Source organism: Molothrus ater, chromosome 21 (genome assembly GCF_012460135.2).
Source record: "Molothrus ater isolate BHLD 08-10-18 breed brown headed cowbird chromosome 21, BPBGC_Mater_1.1, whole genome shotgun sequence".
NCBI lineage: Eukaryota > Metazoa > Chordata > Aves > Passeriformes > Icteridae > Molothrus > Molothrus ater.
In genome coordinates, this window is record NC_050498.2 from 3,542,460 (window position 1) to 3,563,599 (window position 21,140).

Genomic DNA, 21,140 nt, shown 5'->3' on the forward strand with positions numbered 1-21,140 from the left:
CCCTGTCCAGCCTGTCCCTGGGCATTTCCAGGGATGGGGTACAACCTGAATGTGTTCTACAGAATCCCATATCTGCAAAGACAGATGAGGCTTCTGGGCAAGCCTGGCTTGCACTGAGGGAAACAGAAATAGGACAAAAATACCTCTGAATCCAGCTCTGCTATTGCACAGACTCAGTGTTACAGCTCACAGTGAGGGGGCTGAGTGCAGTTCAGGTTGAAATACACTTTATACAAGTTTCCTGAGTGTGTAAGTCTCACATTTTGTTAAAAGGATTGACTTGATTTATAGTGAGCTTAATAGAAAGTAACTATCATTATTTGAAGCCAGTCACATTCATATCTAATAACTCTTCTCCTGTGAGCAAGTAACATTTAATTAAAGTCTGAATTTTACCTGCTGTGAAAATCAGTGATGGGATGGAAATGCACCTATTTCCCCAGATTTGTCTCCAACCTGCACCATCTGCATAGAGAGTATCTAACACAGGTAAAAACATCCACCCCTGCACATGCTCAGCTTGATTAGAAGGAAAAAACAAATCCAGACAACAAATGTCATTTGGCAAATTTTGACAGATGAAATGTCCTCCTAAACCCCTGCCATGCAGCCATCCCTGCAAGAGCAGAAAGCTGGGAGAAGAGAAAGTGTTCAAGTCACTAGCACAGAGTAAAAATAAGTTTCATACCTTCCATAGTCTGCTTCATCTTTATCTTTTCTTCTGAAATATCATTAGTCTCAATCATCTGGAATAAATGTAAAATGTAAGACATAAACTAACCCTTTACCCAAAGATAAGCAAAAGTTACCAACCACAAAGCCCCATCCAAAGCAGAAGGTATCCCATGTCCAAGTTAGGATGTTTTACATCCTTCCCAAGAGGGAAATAAAGGTTTTTTTGAGGAGCCACTTGTCCAGCTGGGCACTCCTGAGGCTGACCAGAGTGCCCACACACAGCCCCCAGGTGAGCTCACCTGCAGGATTCACCCAGGAGGGAGCAGAGCTCGAGTTTTCCCCACAGGTCCTGGTCCAGCCCTGCACACACAGAGGGATGCAGGAGCTGCTGTCCCCCAGACCAGGCACCTCTGGGCAATCTCAGCAAACACCCAACTGCAAATGCCCTCCAGCATGCAGCTTGACACCTAGCAGTCAGCAAGTTCCTCACCTTCTGTAGAACCTAGCTGTGCCCAAAGTTATAAAAACATTGATGAAATAATAATTTATTAGAGAACTAATGCATTCATAAAAATAATAACAAAGCAAATGCCATGCCCATACAGGGGATTCTGCTTTTTCCCATCCTCTTTTCTATATTGCAGTGAAAATCCAGACACTGCAGAGCTTCCAATGTCAAGCTTTCTGTGGCAGAGGCCACAACTGAGCCCTTGACACCTCTCCCCATCCAGCAGCCTTTGCTGGGACCTCAGCACAAGCCCAGAGCCAGCAGCTGCTGTGGCCACCACAGTCAAGAGCCCCAAGGTCAGTCCTCTGAACTCTGGGCTGTGGGACAAGTCAAACAGAAGCAGGAGAATCCCCAGAGCAGAAATATTTTTCCTGATGCACTTTTGGTATGGAAAAAAACTATTTAACTGCTCCTGGGAAGCAGTTGTGGCTCTCCCTTGAGGGTCTAGGAAAGGCTGTCACAAGAAACCTTTGCTTGTTTAAAATAACTTGGACAGTGAATACTGCAGTTATTTTAAATTAACTAAGAAAATTTTAAATAGAACTTGCTCCATGATACCCAAAGGCTTTCACCCATGCATTTCTTCCCATATTCTCCTGATTTTAATTGACACATAGCTGAAACAATTACTTCAAGACTTCCCTGGTTTTAATCCAGTATCAATATCCCCCAGAGCCCTTCCATTTATCTAAAGGGCTCTGGAACAAGACTCCAGCTCCTTCTTTTCCATTCATTCCTGTTTGAATATTGGCTATAATGGGTTACACGTTGTGATAACAACTCCTTTTTCCCAGAGTCCTGGCTGTACTTATTGTTCCCAACTGTCCTTACTAGATGAAACATCCTGGAGCAACCCTTCAAACACTATTAATGCTGGAGATTCCTCCTTGGCCTTTGCCACTGTTGTCCTCTGTCTGCCTGTTTCCAAGGTGTGGAGTTCTGACTTGGACAACATGGAATTCATGGCTTGACTTTGCTCCCTGGAGGTGCAACTGCTTTCAATGGGGCTGCTCATGTTGGGAAATTAAACACAGGCATTGAATTCATTTCATTGGCATCTCTGTCTGGAACAGAAACTACATCACCAGTGAAATTTCAACACAGTATTCTTAAAATGTGCACATTTTACAGCTTATTTTAATTTTCTGCACCCCTACAGGATGTAAATGGGGTTTTTCCTCATTTCTCATGCAAAATCCAAACACAAATAGGGGCCCAGCCCCCCATGAGTAGCAATCTCCCTGCTCACTACAGTGCAGAACCACCACAATTCCTTGTGCCACACACAATGGCAGGATGATGCATCCTGTGGCAAATATAAAAAAAAAACAACAAAACAAACGTAACTTAGACACAAAGGCCACAATAAACTGACTCCTTCATATTACTGCTCGTATTTCAGCTCTCCCTGGTCTCATATTCAATCAGGCCTTTTATTTCCCCAGCCTGGTGCCATTCTGACCCTTGCTGGCAGTTTTTCCACTCTAACCCTCAACAGCAGCATTTCCCTGCCTCCCACACGAGCTGTGGAGCCCCTGCCCTGCTGCTGACACAGCCCCACCCCATCCCACAGTGCAGCCACTCACTGCACCTCTCTTGCTCCAGGTGCTGAGCAAGGCTGACTCTTTTTCCACTGTATCCTTCCAGAGCCCCCAAAGAGCCTTGCCCAACAGCACACCAAGGCTGCTGCAGCCCCTTGCAGGAATATATTAGAGAATAAATTCAACTGCATTGCAGGAGTTATGGTTTTCCAGCTCAGAACACTGCTTGCTCAGCATGGGAGCCCACCCTGACAAACCATGACAGCCCTGGTCTGCTGCCACAGCAGCCTCCAAACCCAGGTGTGGCCCCACTTGCTCCTGTTCCTAACTGTCCCACTGTCCCATTGGCTTTCTAGACTGGATTGACACCTTCAGCCTGGAGATGCAGGGCACTGTTCGTGGAAGAAAAAAACATCCAGATATTTGAACCCTCAGGAAACTGCAAAAGGCAGTGGCTGAGGAGTTATCAACAGTGATAATAAACAGCAAAATGACCCCAAAGTCATACATTTGCATGCTGAGAAGGATGCAGGGCCTCCATGGACTGCAGCTTGTTCTCTAAGACAAGCACTTTTTCCTGCAATCTTTGGATTTCCTGTTTGCTGTGGGCTTCTGTTTTCTGTAGTGTTTCATAGTCCAACATCTTCTTTTCAGCCAAAGATATCTGCTCTTTCAAGAAAGCTATTGCTTCTGTCTGATCTGTGTATTCACCATGAAGTTTCTCCAGTTCATGCACCCTCAGCTCAGCATCTCGACACTTGTCCTTCACATCCTGGAGCTCAAGAAGGTGCTGACTGCTTTTGGTTTCCAGTTGCATTTTCCAGTTGCTGTTGCTTTTTTCCACCTCATCCAAAGCCTCCTGCAGCTTCAGCTTGAGACTCTCTTTCTCCTTTATATGGACAGCTGTCTCGATGTCGTGCTTTGCTTTCAAGTTCTCCAGCTCGAGCTGGTGCTCCAGCTTTATACTCTCCACCACAGCCTTCAGCTCCACAATCTCCTTGTGCTGGGTGTCAGGGCCTGAGTTGAGTGTGGCTTTCAGGTCCTCCAGAGACTTCTGGTGGTCAGAAGCTAACGTGTCCAACTTGGACTTCCAGTTGTCCATGAGCCCCATGTTCTCATTAGTGGCCTGCTGAACTTTATGCTTCAGGTCAACAATCTCCTGCGAGTACTTCTCATTGACAGACTTCAGCTTCTCCATCTCCTGCTGGTACTTCTTTAGTGTCTTCTCATACTTCTCCTTCAGCTGGCTGCTCTCCTTCTGGTGCTCCTTGTTGGCAGAGAGCAGCTGATCCCTCAGCCTCAGGGCCTCGGAGTGCAGTCCCAGGCTGTGCTCGGGGCTCTCTGCCTGCTGCGAGCTCTGCAGGCACTGCCGGAGCTCGTCCACCTCGCTGCGCCTCAGGCTCAGCTCCTCCTCCAGCTGCAGGATCCGGGACTGCTCTGCCACCGTGGTCAGCTGCAACACCACAAACACAAGGTCAGTGCACCCCTCATCGCCACACCTTCCCCCTAGCAAGAGTTCTCCAGTGGAAATAAATCCAAAGTGCATCACTCAAAGTTCAAAGGAAGAGGAGGAGAGCACCTGGTGCCCTCCAGCCTGTCGCCCTGATTTTTTAATATTTTCTAAGCCTTCTTAGAAAAGGTTGACATTCTTGTAGCGAACTTTCTCACACACTTTCTGTAAATAACTCATTCTTTTGCATTCCTTTATGGAGGAGGAGAAAGTTGATGGACTGTTGGTTTGTCCAGTGTCATTGGAGAGGTGGCACTGTCACCCTCCAATCCACTGTCACTCCTGGAAAACTATAAATGTTGGAGTCAGAAAATAAATTTCCCTTTTTTCTTCACCTTGAGAACAGCATTATGCACTTGTGTTCTTTCATGTCCCATAACGACACCAACCTGAGCACAGTTTTGCACCAGCATAACTGTCGCCCTGATTTTTTAAGATTCTCTAAAATCATAGATTCTGATGTTTGCATTCTTGTAACAAACTTTCTCACACACTTTCTGTAAATAACTTATTGTTTTGCATTCTTTATGGAGGAGGAGTGTGGTTATAGGACACGAAACAACACAAGCACACACACTGCTGCTTTTAAGGTGAAGAAAAAGGGAAGTTTATTTTCTGACTCCAACATTTATAGTTTTCCAAAAGTGACAGTGGCTTGGAGGGTGACAGTGCCACCTCTCCAATGACACTGGACAAACCAACAGTCAATCACATTTCTCTTCTTTTATAAAAGAATGCAAAACAGTAAGTTATTTACAGAAAGTGTGTGAGAAAGTTCATTAGAAGGCTTAGAAAATCTTAAAAAATCAGGGCGACAGAGGAGAAATTTGATAGACTGTTAGACTATCAAATATAATAGATTTGTTAGTTTGTCTAGTGTCATTGGAGAGGTGGCACTTTCACCCTCCAATCCACTGTCACTTTTAAAAATCTATAAATGTTGGAGTCAGAAAATAAACTTCCCTTTTTTCACCCTGAGGGCAGCAGTGTGTGCACGTTGTGTTTCGTGCACTACAGTGATAGGTAACCAGCACTGACAACTCACAGTTCTGTCTGTGCCAATTGCAATTTATTTTTCCTAATACAAACCTCTTGTTTTCCACAGAAAACACCTTGGAAATAACCCTTGAAATTCACTAGGGAGCAACAGTGGTTTATGAAAAATAATGTCCTGGAAGGGCATTATGTTTCCAGAGCAGGCATCTTGCCAGATGATGCACAGAGGAGATGTGACTGCACATGCAGGAATTTCACAAGCATCAAAACCAGCATTAAGCATATCATGTTTCCTTTATTGCTCAGCAATCCTCAGCCTGCAGACCTCTCTTCTGTAAGGGAATTTGTTTACCCTGGTGTAAAAGGGAAAAGGGATTTTTACACATGAGTACTTCTTAAGAGTTTATTAGCAAAGTCAAAATAACAAAGGAGGCTAGAGGATGCAAGACAATAAATCTGGCCATGGTACACATTGAGCTTAAGGGCTATGGATCCATGTTTTGCCATCTGAATGCAACCTGGCAGGGCTGAACTCCCTGCATGCCACAGGGAGTACAGGGTGCTGCCACTATGGATGGAGAAGAGAATGAAACATTAGAAAAAGGCAAAAGAAAGAAGGAAACCGAGCCAAACTCCAAAAGATCAATTTCACTTCATTTCAATTGCCATTTGCCCAGCAGCCATCAGCCCAGGAGGCTGCTGGTCATTATTTCAGATGGGCACAGGGGGCTTCAGACCATCCAGACCTTTTGGAGACCCTCCCATTTTGTGTTTTCTACAGCTCTCAAACCCATTACTGCTCACTGCAGCAAGTTTGCTGCTTCCCACACCACACCAGCATGAAAAAGCCCTCTCCACATCTGGCTGCTTTCAGGATTCCTCTGGGCAACCTGTCCTGCTGCAGGCACAGCCAAGGATCAGAGTGGGCCCACCTGCATCCACCAACACCTTCCCCTTCAGATGGCAGCTCCCACAGCTGGCAGGGGAGACTGGAATGTTGATTGCAATGTTATTTCCTCTAACAGCCTGGGGGGGCCTCGAGGCAGAATGAACTGTGCAGGATATTATTGGGATATGTTAATTGAAAAATGAATTGTAGGAGCTCATGTGTCAGATGGTGGCGTGGGGCAGAGAAGCAAGCTCAATCTGAGAAACAAGCTCCCCACAAGAGAAGCAAAGCTAGAAATCATATCATACTACTATTTCTGGGAAAGAGAGCAAACAAAAAACCAAACAAAATCAAGGAAGCTTAAGTTCAAGCCAAAATCAATCAACCCCACAACAACCAAAAGAAAGAAACCCAAAGCAAGGCATGATGAGCACCAGGGCAGTGCAAGCGCTGTCTGCAGGCAGGGCAGGTGAGGGTGCATTACCCTGGTGTCCTCTAATTCTCTGAGGAGTTTTTCAGCCTGTGCCTTCTCAAACAGCAGGCTCTGCTCGAGCTCCCGAATTCGGGCATGCTCCAACTGCGTCTGAGTCTGCTCACACAGAGAGAAAAAAGAACAGTGGAGAGGGGAGCAGGGGAAGGGAGAGAGAGAAAGAGAGGGAGGGAGAGAGAAGGCTGCAATATCATCTCCAGAGAACAAGACAAGGAAAGGCTGTTCACAACAGGAAGAGAATAAAAACCCAGACAGGGAGGAAAAATCCAACCAAACAGGAAACAGTCCCTACGGGATTTTACGTGGTACTGGTAGTGGCTCTTCACAAGAGAAGTGAATTTGTGATGGGAAAACATCCTTCTGCATTAGAAACCTGCCCCAGTGTCTCCTGCATCAGCTGAAGACAGTTCCTAAAAAGCAAAGCTCCCACCAGTACAGGGCCCTTGTACACACAGACAATGCAAGGACATTGCAATGATTCTCCACATCTTTCCTCAAGAATAGTCACAAGGTAGACTGAAAAGAGCTGGAAGTTCCCATCCTTTGTTTGCTCTGGAGACAGTGTGAATCCTACACTAAGTGGGGAAAAATCCCAGGTCATACTGTACATGGCATGTTGTAAAACAAAAAACACAGCACCAAAGAGATCAGGGAATTGAGATCCCAATCTGTAAATCAGTGCTTTCAGTTTGAGCAGCCTGACATGAATTTCAAAGTGACTTCTGTACAGTAGGACTCTGCTAGTAATTTTGGCACAAGAAAACAGAACATTTTTGGTTGGTTGGTTGGTTGGTTTTGGGATTTTTGGTTGGTTGGTTGGTGGTTTGTTTTCAAGGTTGGGGGTTTTTTTGACAAATGATTCAGCTAAGCAGAAGAAGTTCATGTTATCTACCCAAATCCAGGAGCACTGGCTCTGGGCATTGCTTCAGTGCCCTTCACTTTTAAAGCTGAAATACCATAATATATTATATTATATTATTATTAATATTATATTATATATTATTAATATATTATATTATATTATTACCATAATATATAATATATGAAATACCAAAGCTGCACTTTGTAGCAAAGCTCAGCACTCCACAACCACCACTGTAAAATCATGTAAAATTCCCTATAAATAAAAGAGGGGATGAGACATCGGAAGGTGCATGCACACTCTGGCCTTCACATTTTTTTAGCTTACAAAACCCACATTTTCCTTAGAATTAAACTTAATTAATCTATGAAATTAAAAAATTAATCTAGCAAAAAAAAGCAAACAAACCTGCTCAGAACCATTTTTTACCCCCATTTTTTGCCCTTCATTTTCCATGTAATTATTTGCTTCCCCCCTCTTTCTATTAGAGCCAGTTTTAAGGATTTTCTGCTCTTCCCTACAATAAAGCAAGTTGTATACAAATTATAGAAACAGAAGTTTTTAATAAATCCATGTTTTATGCTTGCAAAATATCATTGTACATGTATTCATAGATGGTGACATAACTGCCATTTATATTCAGATAGCTCTGTATTTTATGTGCCTTATTTAACCCCTGAAGGAGGGGAGAAAAAGATGTGGATTCAAAAACCCAAATATTATCAGAACCCGTAATTATATAACTTAAATGTAGAGGTTGGCTTATGGCATCCTAATAAAAAAAAAAAAAAGGCATTTAATTCATTAAATAAAATTAATTCTGCTCCCTGTAAAGCCCAAAGATTCACATCTTGAGAGGGAGCTTCTGGATTGATTTTACTAAAAAGAATAAATATTCTGTTGATACCAATTAATTTTAACTGGTGGCAGCACATCAGATTTTTGTTGACCTATTACAAAACTCATCTGACTTCTCACAGAAATTCTCTCCAGGCTCCTGAGGTTAACACAACTGCCCAGTCAAGCTCTCAGTTCCACCTGATATTCTTGCTCAGTATCTATAAATTCTGCTATTTTCCAACTCTGGTAAAAAATATCAAAATAGAGGGGGAAAAACCAAACAAAAAAACATGGAAAAAATTAGATTATCTGTTTTACAGTCCTTAAACCTTAGGTTTACAATCAATCCTGTGTTATTTTATGTAAATTGGTTTGCTAGTACTAGCCAGTATGAGTCAGAACCTCACATCCAAAGTCTTCTTGCACTTTGAGGAAGCCCAGATATGAATTTCAGATTTATTTGTAGCTATTAGCCTTAAATTACTGTTCACAAATTATAAACTGACTTCCCACTGGCATTCAAGGCATGCTGCAGGATGCAGGAGATGAGCATGAGAGAGTTCCTTGATGAGGATAATACTTCCTGTAAACCATGGTTTTCCACCACAAAAAGTCTTTCCTGAAAGCTCTTCCTGCATTAGCTTTTTAACTTTCAAAGCTCTTGAAAGCTTTTCCTGCATTTGTTTTTCATCTCCCAAATCACTACAGCTTCAGCTGCCAAGCAGGATCAAAACTGGGTTGAAATCACAACTACATTTCAGGGCTAAATCCACAGCTGCTCTATCAGAGGTCCTAAACCTTGATCTCTCTCTATCTTCAGGCCACCAACACATTTTTTTCTCTCAAGTTAATTGCTTGCTTCTGGAAAGCTTAACTGTCTCCACAAAAAAGCAGGAAGGTGAGAATGAACTCTAGTGGGTCAATCATTCAGTCTGGACATGCAAATTAGGCAGACAAGATGTAAAATGTGGCCCCAGCCAAGCCCTCTGCCAGAGCCTGTGCTGGGACTGATGCTGGGCTCATGGAGAGCATGCCAGTTCCCTGGATCAGGGGAAATCAAGCATTCCTAAATTATTTGTCCTTTTGTACAGACCAGCATGGAAGTGAGGACAGGACCATAAAGTCCTGCTGAAAGCTTGGCCACATCCCCATTGCAAAACAATTCCTTCCCAGCTCAAAGGAAAATTAAATCCAAGACTGTGAGTCCCAAATGGACTGAGAATGGGAGCCTTACCCATAGCAGCTTATCATCTTGCTAAGCATGGTGGCTTTTTAAAAAAAATTAAAATCCAAATATTTCAACCCTGGTCCATTGCCATAATTACACAGCCAGGCTTAAACACTTGGAGCTTACAAAGGGACAATTCACTGCTCTCAAAGGGAATGATGCATGCACCAACCACCCTTGTCTAGGGCACTGTGGGAAAGATGTCAGCTCAGGGATGAACAGAAATCTGATTTTGCTCCCACACAACAGGCAGAAACTGCACTTGCTGTGCTCCCACAAAGGTCTGCTAGCAGTGCACAGCTAATTTAAACCCTGTCAAACATCTCCTTCAGCTTCTGGATGAAGAAGAGAGGCTTATGCCAACAGGATCACAGCCACAGCAACATATCCATTTCCTAGTTCTCCCATTTTCCTGGGCTTTTATTGCTATGAGTGACAGTGAAGCACAGGAGCAGGGCCCTTGACATTTCTGGCTGTTACTAACCTGGCACTGCAGCTAAAGAGACAGAAAACTCCTTTGATTTACATTTGGAGAGCAGAGCCTTGCTTCCACAGAAAGATTTTCTGTTCCCTTTTCCTCATGGAAAAGCCTCCCCCTCAAGAGCCAACATCACTTCATCCCAACATCCCTTCCAGCCTGCACAATGCTCACTGCAACAGCATCCCTGAGCAGCAGCCCTTCCCAGGGGCAGGGTGTCAATCCTGGTGTCAAACCCACACTCCAGACAGTGAATTCCACATGAGGATACCTCAGCATAAACAGCATTTTGGCTGGAATTAACACAGCATCCAGGCAGGAGACTCCATGTGCCCATGAGCTGCTGAGAGCAGGACATCTCAGGGACAGCAACTGAACTGTCAATTCATTTCTAGGGTGGAAAAAGGTAAGTTCAACACATTCAGACACAGATTTTCACATGGCTTGGCAACTCAGAGTGACAGATGAACTCCAGGCAGCCCCAGGTGTGAGCAGCCATTGGGCACCACACCAAAGAACAATCCTCACAGCTCACAGCATAAATCACACAGCACATCAGTAAAGTATTGTGAGAGGGGAGCAAAAGGTGGCAGAAATTACTCAAGTGAGTAATTTCTACCACATCCAGAGTAATTTTTGCAACTCTGGATCCAACATTTTGGCAAGATCATAAGGAATTACCTCCAGATCCCCTTTTGTAATGGATTCCTCCTCCACACGGAACTGCAGGTCCTCCACTTTCCTGAGGAAGGAAAGGGACAACAGAGCAATCAGAGAAGGGACACAGAGCAATCAGAAGGGACACACAGAGCAATCAGAAGGAAGGGACACAGAACAATCAGAAGGGACACACAGCAATCAGAAGGAGAGGGGACGCACAGAGCAATCAGGAACTCTCAGCTCAGCACCTCTGTCTCAGCAGCCACTGCACTTCAGCCTTTCCACTGTTAACCAAGTTCTATGGATCACTGCAACCATCAATGGAGAGGTCATTGCCAACAAATGGAAAAGCTGCCCAAAAAATTACTGATAAGCTTTTATCCACCCAATTGAATTTATAAATATATTATATATACATATAAAATAAATAAATAAAATTAAATTAAAACCAGCCACTCAGTATGAAAAAATCACATAATGGCCTGCAGAATCAAAGTCTGAGAGGAATATAGATCACCTTTGGGTACAAAAGCTCAGCAGAAACTGAGCTGCAAGCCCCATGGAGCAGTGTTGAGTTTGTGAGTTTTTAGGAGAGATGAGGAATTTGATTTTATATTTTTAGAAGGTTGATTTATTATTTTATGGTTTTATTATAATATATTACATTATAATACTATACTAAAACTATATTAAAGAAAGAGAAGGATATCGACAGAAGGTTTAACAAGAATGAGAATGAAAACTTGTGACTGATTCTCCAGAATTTGACACAGCTGGACTGTGATTGGTTATTCATTAAAAACAATTTGTATGTTGGATAAACAATTTCTATACTACATTTTAAAGCAGCAAAACACAGGAGAAGTAATTAGATAATTCTCTGAAGCTTCTCAGCTTCTTAGGTGAAAAAATTTTGGTGAAAAGATTTTTCAGAAAATACGACAGTAACAACCCAATATTAAAAAATCACATCATAACCTGCAGAATCAAAGTCTGAGAGGGATGCAGATCACCTTTGGATAGAAAAGCTCAGTAGAAACTGAGCAGCAAGCTCCATGGAGCAGGACAGTTACAAGCAGCTTTCCACACACAAAGGTGGCCTTTTGTAAAGTGCATCCCCTCAGACACACAATTACTGTTCTCGGACACAGGATCCTGAAAACAAGCAAAGCACAACCAGGTTTCACTGGATTATTTAAACCTTGTTATCCAAGCACTGGGCAATTCCTGTGCCAAATGCACAGGGTCCATACAGAATGCTCCAAGGGAATGGGATCCTCTGCCTCCTTGGCAGAGGGTGGGGAACTCTGAGCTACCCTGGCAGACAGAAGAGCCTTCCCCACAGAGTTCACAGGCCAGTCATGCATAAATGCAATAAAACCACACACACTAACACAGACATGCCAAGGAAACTCTTCTCTTTTGGAAGACAGAAGCCAGTAAGAGTAGAAAATAATTCCATTTTCTGCTAGACTCATCCCTCTTTTTCTCTTTACTGATTATAAAGAAAAAGACTGAGAATGTTTAGTTAGTAGCCAGATGTAAGGACTATGATTCTGTAACAGATAAAAATAGCTGTGAGTGTACATAACTAACTTCATAAACAAGCTTCCTTGTCTAAACCTCCTCTAATTAGAGGAGGGAGGCATCTGTTTATATTTAGAGGAAAACTCAGCTGTCTGGGGTTAAAGGGCCTCCTGGAGCTGGGAAAATCAGCTGGCTACCAGGACTATGGGGAAACTTATGCATAAAAGAACATTTCATCCTCAGGAGGGGCATCAATAATTGAAATCAACACTGTTTTCAGTTATTTAATAATCAACACTGTTTTCAGTTATTTAATACACAGAAATGTTTTCCTATTCCCACTGAAGAGTTTAATTATACACATGGAGTACCTGGACTCCAAGAATGACGTGCAGATCACTCTGATCCAGAGGGGAAATGTGCACCAGGAGATTTGCATGGATGGGGGCCTGTGAATCATGGCACTGCAGTAAGGCTGCACTCCAGTGTGGCTTCTCTTCCTCACAAAGAACATCCTCAAGATCAGCCCATCATAAATGGAAGAGAGGAAGGGGACCTCAGCAAATCCAGGCTGTACAGGAGGGTCTGTGATGGCCCAAGGTGCACAGGCCTGTTTATGGCCCAATTTTTGTTTCACACTGTATCCTTAAGGCAAAACCACCCAAAGGCTTCAGCACTGTCCACACTTGACTTCACCCCCTCACAGCCATCCACTCCTGCTTTACCTCTTCTCCTCTTCCAGCTGGTTCAGCAGCTCAATCTTCTCCTTCTGCATCCCATCCACCAAGGCTCGTGCTCGCTGCAGGTTTCCTTCTGCCTCCGTGACATACTGGAGCAAAAAATGAGCCCAAGACACAAAGTTAGCCTTGTCTGAAGTAGCACAAAGCTGTTTAAGAAAGGGTCAGAACCAGGGAACAGAAAGTTTTGATGATCTGTTTCAGAGGATGCTCTGGTAAGAGCACATTTTCCAAAGAGCTCAGGATGTAGGGATCAAGACAACAAAAACTGCTCCATCTCCAACAGCTGGAAGGGATCTGTGTTTCAGTCCCTCTCTGACCTGACCCTTTTGGAGACTCCAGCTCTGATTAGAGTTCAGAACTTGAAGCCTGAAAAGTTCTGAAAATCTGGTCAGAGGTTACCAGTGCAACTCTACCCCTGTCATGAAGCAAAAGAGATATTTCAGACTTCTGTTAATTAAATTGTTACTGATAATTACTGGAAAACACAATACACAAGAGGAACGTCAGCTTGCAGCTGATTTCCCAATTTCTCCTGCATTTCTGACAGGCAGGTGGGACCCACCACTCAAACATACAGTGTCTTCCCTGCTCCTAGGTAGCTCACTTGGCTTTAAAAGCATGAGTAAAGAATTTAGGACAACAGCAGATGATGAAGAACCATATACTGACAAACAGCACAGACACAACTCTCTTTAAGCATTTTAATACATAAAATATCCTCTGTACAAATGCTTGAGCAAAAAAAACCAAACAAACACCAACCTAATATGATCAGCCTTTTTTCCTTCCAGATTTCCTGCCTTTATTAATGTTATTAAAGCATCCTCTCTGGTGGGAAAGCAGTGGCATATGAACTGGGCTGATGCCCTCAGCACCATAAAATCACTGCAATGCAGTCCCAGCCACAGCCAGATTCAGGGGCTGAGGGGAACAAATTTGCATTTCAGCATTGAAATGTATTGATCCACCAGACACAAACTGCCTCTGATCTGGCACAGCCCTTTCCCTGCTCCTGGCTCAGGGCAGAGACAGCACATGTGACACTGGGAGGGTGGAGAAAGAGCCTCTATAGGAATGGGTTTTTTGTTGATGGATTGACAAAACTATTTTTGTCCTTTCAAAAAGGAAAGAAGCTCAGAAGTTTCTCTTTTTGATTAAGTGAAAAAGTCACTTTATAGGCCTAGGGGACTTCACTTCAAACTTAAGGATAGCTAATTGGACAGAAGGTAAAACGTCCTGCTTGGACAATTTACTAGAAAAAGAAGTGAACAAAGAAACTAATTGCTTTTGTGAAGCGTTTTATCAGGAGCAAGAATCTTTGGCACTTGGCAAGGTTTTTGTTTTGGGTTTTTTTGTTTGTTTGTTTGTTATTTTGCCTTTTATTAAACTTTTTTGTTTCTAACACTGCAACAAAAGCCATCTTGCTGATTTTTATGCTTCTAAGGGTAGCTAAGCTATCTTGGGTGTGTTATAGACCTCTGAGAGCTTCTAAAAGCTGGCTGAAAGAGGCAACTATAACACACCTCAGCTTAACTCAGCACATTAGAGGCAGAAATTCAGAGCCCCAGTTTCACACACAGTGGTAATGAGACATAAACTTTAAGGAATTTAGAGATTTTAGAGTAGCTGAAATTTTAGTTAGAGATAAGCTTTACTGGAGTTAATTAAAGTAAATGGGTAGGCCTTGATGAAGTTAAGAGTTAGTAGTTAATTAATAATTGATTGCTTGTCAACACAGTGTTTGGTTAGCTGGGTTTATAATGAAGAATATGGAAACTGATAAATGGCTTTTGGGAACATAAGACAATTGTGGCCTCCTCTGTTCTGAAACCAATAGAAGACAGGAATGGGAGTTCTACCAAGGGTTCATTTGTCATATTTGCATTGAGAAGGTAGAAAGGTCAGAACTAAGGAAGACTTCCTTTACTTCCTCATTTTGGGACCCCTCCCCATGGAAGGGACCACAGACCCATTTCAAGGACAAACTACACATACTTAACGGCTTTTGAACTAATTACCATAGGGAGCAGGAATGGGATGTACCAAAGTTATGAATATGTATTTGTATTTTGGGTATTCAATGCTTGTATAGATAAAAGGACTCTGTAATCACCTGTAAATTGTGGTGTGTATTTGGGAGTTATCCCACAATAAACATACACAATAAACATACACTTTCTAGCTCTAAGCTGTTAGAGAGTTTTTGTCTGTCACAGTTAGATATCAGACTAGATCAATATCCATATTTTTTTAATGAATCAGTAACATTATGATCTGACACTTCCAGGGCATATCAAATATTCAGACATTGAGAGCCATCACCTCCTACCTGCTCGTGCTGGGCCTTCATGATGGCAATCTCCTTCTCCACCTCACAGATGTGGCTGGTGGCCTTGGCCACCTCTGCCCTCTCCAGGTCCCGCTCTGCCAGCAGCTGCTCAATGTGCTGCTGCTTCTCCTTCAGGGCCTCCTGCAGGGCTGTGGTGCCAGAGATCTTCCTGGCATAGCGAGATGAGGTCTCTGTCAGCTGGGAAAGAGTTAAAAAGAGATGGGGTAATGTGGTGGTGTTTGAGGGTCCCCAGGATGAGGGAGGAGATGAGAATCTTGACTCCATGTTTCAGAAGGCTGATTTATTATTTTATGATATGTATTATAAGAAAATGATACATTAAAACTATACTAAAGAAAGAGAAAGGAGACATCAGAAAGCTAGAAAAGAATGAATAATAAAATCTCATGACAGACTCAGAGTCCGACACAGCTGGCTGTCATTGGCCATTAATTAAAAACAATTCACATGAGAGCAATCAAAGATGCACCTATTGATAAACCATCTCCAGACCACATTCCACAGCCATCAGATAGTTATAGTTTACATTTCTTTTCTGAGGCTTCTCAGCTTCTCAGGAGAAAAATCCTGGCAAAAGGATTTTCATAAAATATGTCAGTGACAGGCTAAAGCTGTGTCCTTTCCAGCCCAGAACAGCTGAAGTCCCCTGTTCAACCTGAAATGCTGCTCACCTAATGATCATTTATTCATCTGAGGAGAGCTGCAGCTCCAGCTCTGGGCCCTACAGGGGAGGTGAAGTCTGAGAAACATCTGGACAATGCTCACAAGCTCAACTGCTCTTCTGCACTGCAGTGAACACAGCATTTCCCAAAGGACACAACATGGGGTGGGAACTGGGTCAGGGAAAATTATCATGCACTCTATCATCTGCCTTCTTAGGTACATTTTATTGATGGCCTGCACTGATGAAATCCCAAAGATGAGCTCAGCTGGGTAGACTGATCTCAAGTGGAGACCAGTATGGGGTTATTGGATCCACTCCCAGGAATAACACTGCACCCTTTCCCCAGCCAAGAGGGCTGTGGGTGTTCTGCAGCAGCACCACAGCAGAGCCAGAACTTTTAATAGGATCACTGCCTGCTCTGCTTTCTGCCTGCTTGAGCACCTGCCAAAACCCCAGGCATGTGACCGAGGACACTGTCACCCTCCAGAGCAGGAGCTTTGCACAGCTGCTCAGTGGAGCAGCATGACCATGTGAGACTGGAAGGAATGTCCTTTTTCTGCAGGGATCCCTCACAAACCTGCTCTTGACAGCAGAACTGGGATTCATCCCACTGCAAACTGCACTCTAGGGTCTTCAGTGGTCACAGCTGCTTGGTGTCCCTTACTTGGAGGGAGACTGTTTCAGAGTCTCTGTGGTCAGGACAGCCCTGAGATGTGTTACAGAGTCTCATTTTCCAGCCTGGCAGCCAAAGGAGGAGTCAGGATTCTTCTGTTCTGGTTCTCAAGGTTGTTTATTTTCTCTTATGTATAACATTCTTTTTCTGACCCGCTGAGGTCTGTCCAGCAGGTCGGGTTGTGGCACACCGACACCCTCAGGGCAGTGTTACCTTTTAATACTAAAAACTACATGTACTTTATTTACAATAATTTTCCAATACCCATCACCTATGTTAGACAGTCTGTCTCTACTCTCAACCAATCCAAAAGTGTCACCATCACAGCAGAAGATGGAGGCTAAGAAGAAGGAGGAGAAGAAGGACAGGGTACACCCAAATTCCTCCATCTTGCCTCCTGAACCCCCATTCTAAACCCCCCCAAATTCTACATTTTCACCCTGTGTCAAATTCACTATCATTCTACTCAAACCCTTCTGGCTTGTAACCCCTCACACAAAGTTGGTAATTGTTTTATGCAAGGGCTAAAACCAAAGGCACAGGTGTTTTTGACTCTGTGCCAAGGCCTCTTGAGCCCCTGCCAGGGTCTTGAGTCCTCCAGGGCAGCCAGAGCAATGTCCTGGGTTCTGACAACTGTGAGGTGGGTGACAGTCCCACACTCCATTCCCCTCACCCCATGAATGGTGAAGGAGCAGCTGCACTGGAAGAAAACCCCAACCCTCCTGTTTTGTGAGGTTGGGTCACAGAGGTGGAGTGAGGAGCAGAGAGCCCCAGCAGGTACTCACCAGGCCACTGCGGCTGGGCCTGCCCCCGACCGAGGAGGCCACAGAGCTGACGGAGCTGATGGAGGAGCTGCTGGGGCTGTGGGTCAGGGCTGACACCCCCATGGCCATCCTCTTGCTCTTCTTTGCCTTGGCAGGGCTGGTTGATGGGAACCCAATCCGGATCACCTTGTGGATGGGAGCAAAGAGGCCAAACTTGGGTGGGCACTGGAAATACCTGGAATACAGGAGATGCACCAAGTGAGGAGTGGCAGAGCAGCCATGTCACCCAAGCCTTGCAGAATGGCACTGCCAAGCAGTACAAAACCCACAGCTCATCTCTGGGTGCTTTGCTGTGGCACTGTTTCATAGAATCACAGAATCACTGGGTTGGGAGAGACCTTCAAGATCACTGAGTCCCACCCAGCCCCAACACCTCAGCTAAACCCTGGCACCCAGTGCCACATCCAGGCTTTGTTAGACACACCCAGGGATGGTGACTCCACCACCTCCCTGGGCAGCCATTCCAGAACTTTATCACTCTTTCTGTAAAAAACTTTTTCCTAATATCCAACCTGTATTTCCTTTGGCACCGCCTGAGGCTGTGTGCTCTGGGTCTGTCAGTGCTGCCTGGAGAAAGAGCCCAACCCCACCTGAGCACAGGCACCTTTCAGGGAGCTGTAGAGTGATAAGGTCACCTCTGAGTCTCCTTCTCTTCAGGTTAAGCAATTGCTTTCCTGTGTACAAGCAGTTGGATTATTCTCCTTTCCTGCTTGTAGCACTGGCAATTTCCATGTTTGCATTTGTGGTGCTTTAGCAGGGGGGCCTGAGGTAATTGCCAAGCACCAGCTGCTGTGCACTTTGGTAAGATGCCAGGAAAGACACAGCTGGTAGCCTGGAGAGCACAAATCCCAGAACATAAACACAGCCACAGCACAAGCACTCCTTCCTCACAATCAACCTTCCCAAAACTTGGGTGTGCTCTTTACCCTGCTTTGAGGATAGTGATGTAGTAACGTGTGTCTGCAGGAGGTGTCAGAAGGTGGACAAAGCTCTATTCTGTGAGCTCAGCAATGAGACAAGAGGCCATGGGCAGGAAGTTCCAGCTAAAAATGAGGAAGAACTTCTTCCCTGTATAGTGACCAAGGGCTGAACAGGCTGCCTAGAGAAAGTGTGGAGATATTCCAGAACCTTCCGGACACAACGCCATGCCATGTGCTCTGCAATAACCCTTCCTGAGCAGGAAGGTTGGACTAGATGACCAACTGTGGTCCCTTCCAACCTGACCCACCCCGTGACTCTGTCAAATAAAAAGATCTGAATCACACAGCTCTGTATAAATGTTCACAGGGTAAAAATCTTTCCTCCCAAACCAGGAGAAAACAGCTGTTCAATCCTTTGAAGCTAAAAATACAATTACAGCAAACTCCAGCGTGTGCCACCTCCTTTGGGTGGCAGAGAATCTGTTTCCTATGCCATCAAACTTGGAAAGATGAAAGCATGGAAAAGGGAGGACCAGATAATTACAGTGCATGATCTCTTCCACAACTGAGCCCAAAGATTCTGTCTCTCCAGAGCCCTCTTCCAGAATAAAAATGAGCCACAATTCAGTGTCAAACCCTGGAAACTCCTTCAGGGCCTTGGCTGAGCAGCAAAGCCAAGGTTCATTTGCTGCTGGCCAGCTGCACTGCAGCAAGAAGAACCAGATCACCTCCAGCATGGTGTCCCTGAGTTCCAGGGGAGCAGCCAACACAAAAAGCTCCTCTAAGAGCTTCCTCACAGGCCTCCCAGCAAGAATAGGGCTAAATACAGGCTCATAAAACAATCTGTCCTATGTTAATATAAAAAAGCAGGTTCTAATGACTAAATTACACAAATCCAGTTTTACTAGCACAAGTTTTCTCTCTCTCCAGATGTGAGCAGCTGTTTTCCCAACTCCCTTTTATTTTTAAGAGCTGGCAGCCATACAGCTGTGTTACAGGCAGACCCCTGTGTGCTTGGGAGGCCAGGGAACAGCCTGATCTCCAGCCAGATGAGAATAAAATTAAATTTTAAACATGAGCTCAGATCCATGTTTTTTCTATAACAAACTTTAAACAACCCCTCTATAACCCCAAATCTCTCAGCCTCCTTGACTTCCTGCCAACACAGGCCCTTGGGTTTTAAAAACCAGCCACACCACAGGCTGACCTCTTGCAAACCTGCCAAAGCCCTGCTCAGCATCATTTTCCCAAATTCCAGTAGGCACAGGCAGGCCAACAGCCCCTTCCACAGCTCTGCCTGCTGTAAGCACAGCCTGGTACTGTGGCTGCACGACAATCCCAAATGTTAATTCCCTTAAAAGCCTCTGACAGCTCTGAGCAAGTTCAAACTTGCATAACTATGTCTGCCCATTTTCTTTCAGTCCAGATTGAAAGTGGTTGCAATTAACTTTTATCATTCAGAAGCAGGAATTGGGTCCAAACCACTCGGCAGAAAAAAAAAAAAATCTACATGAAAACCAAGAGCTGCTCTCAGTGAGTGTGGAGGAGCTCTGAACTCACATTACAGAGAGGAAATAGGGCAGAAAAGTCATTGCAATGCAAACTGCAGGTGGAAAACAGCACAGGAAATGTTGAAATAGATGGAAAAAATCTTCAGTGTCCAAGGCTGACAAACAGTGCAAAAGTAAAAGTTCTGGGGAGTTTAGTGAGCAAGGACTCTGACTGGAGCAGAGAGAGGAGGAAGAACAGTAAAATAAGCAGGTAAATTTAAATTACTAGAGATGAGTGCATGGAACTGGCTTGGCTTTGTGGAACTGACACCAAACCAAACCACACCAGCACCTCTGCAGTCTCCTGTGCAGACAAGAGAGCAGATGCAGCAAAGCTCAGTGCAAATCAGCACCATCTGATGCAAATCTCACCATCTGATGTCCAGAGGGGCTCCCCACAGTGACACCCTGTCCCCTGGGCCACTGCCACTGATGCACAGCCTGCCCTTGGGGCATATCCACACCTGGACCTGCAGGAAAATCAGTGGCCCACTGTGGGAATTGAATTTATAGAGAACTCTCCAAGAAGTCCCACACAGTGTACATCTGGGTGCAAACCTTGAGGTGAGAAATGCTGACTTAGAAATGCCATGGAACAGGACAGACATTGCTGAGAGAAATGAAGGAAGAAAAAAGTTTCAAAGGATGGTTTTACAAATAAGACTGGATACTTTGGAGAAATATTACTATGAAAGATGCATTGTAGTAAGACCCATGAGGTGTAATTTTAGATTATTGGCTTTAAGACATTTACAGCATGGTGTGGCAAAAGCTGATAGGCCAAGAAACACTTACAGTGTATTGTAATTAAGATACAGTTGGCTTCTGATTGTGATGGTGTGAATTATCTGTATTGTCCCACCCTTCTCAGGAGACTGAAAATGGAATAAAAGTTTTTAAAACACCTCTCAGTTACCCCATCTCTGGGTCAGAAAAAGACATAATCCAACAAGCCACCCCAAATTTCAGCCAGTTCACCACCAACTCATGTCACCAATGTCACCAAAGGATCCAGGCTAGCTCTGCTGCTTCCACCAGCCTCAGTGCCTTGAGCTCCAGCTTTGGGTTTATTCTCCTGCTGCAGCAGGCAGTGCTGGGCTTGCTGGCCAGTGCTCACTAGATGGCAACCATCACCGGAGCACAGCCTCTGCCCAGGCTGATCCTGGCAGGACAAGATCAGCACAGCCTCAAGAATTCCAGGCTGCCAGAGCACAC

The 21,140-nt window shown here is 44.4% G+C and overlaps 2 protein-coding genes across 5 annotated transcripts in view; one reads left to right on the forward strand and one right to left on the reverse strand.

Annotated features, from left to right (window-relative positions):
• RFC2 (replication factor C subunit 2) overlaps nt 1–21,140 on the forward strand; it is a 210,729-nt gene that overhangs the window by 109,370 nt on the left and 80,219 nt on the right. The window lies entirely within an intron of this gene.
• CLIP2 (CAP-Gly domain containing linker protein 2) overlaps nt 1–21,140 on the reverse strand; it is a 99,111-nt gene that overhangs the window by 11,254 nt on the left and 66,717 nt on the right. For 3 of the 4 annotated variants that reach the window (XR_008508764.1, XM_036394974.2, XM_036394973.2), the window contains exons 5-11: nt 17,417–17,630; nt 15,274–15,471; nt 12,930–13,033; nt 10,699–10,759; nt 6,604–6,708; nt 3,233–4,177; nt 689–746 (exon numbers count right to left, since the gene is read on the reverse strand). Coding sequence is in view for 3 of the 4 variants with exons in the window: in XM_036394974.2 (XP_036250867.1) it covers nt 689–746; nt 3,233–4,177; nt 6,604–6,708; nt 10,699–10,759; nt 12,930–13,033; nt 15,274–15,471; nt 17,417–17,630 (1,685 nt within the window). In the remaining variant the exon portion in view is untranslated. The remainder of the gene's footprint in view (nt 1–688; nt 747–3,232; nt 4,178–6,603; nt 6,709–10,698; nt 10,760–12,929; nt 13,034–15,273; nt 15,472–17,416; nt 17,631–21,140) is intronic. The other variant, XM_036394975.2, reaches the window with a different exon arrangement.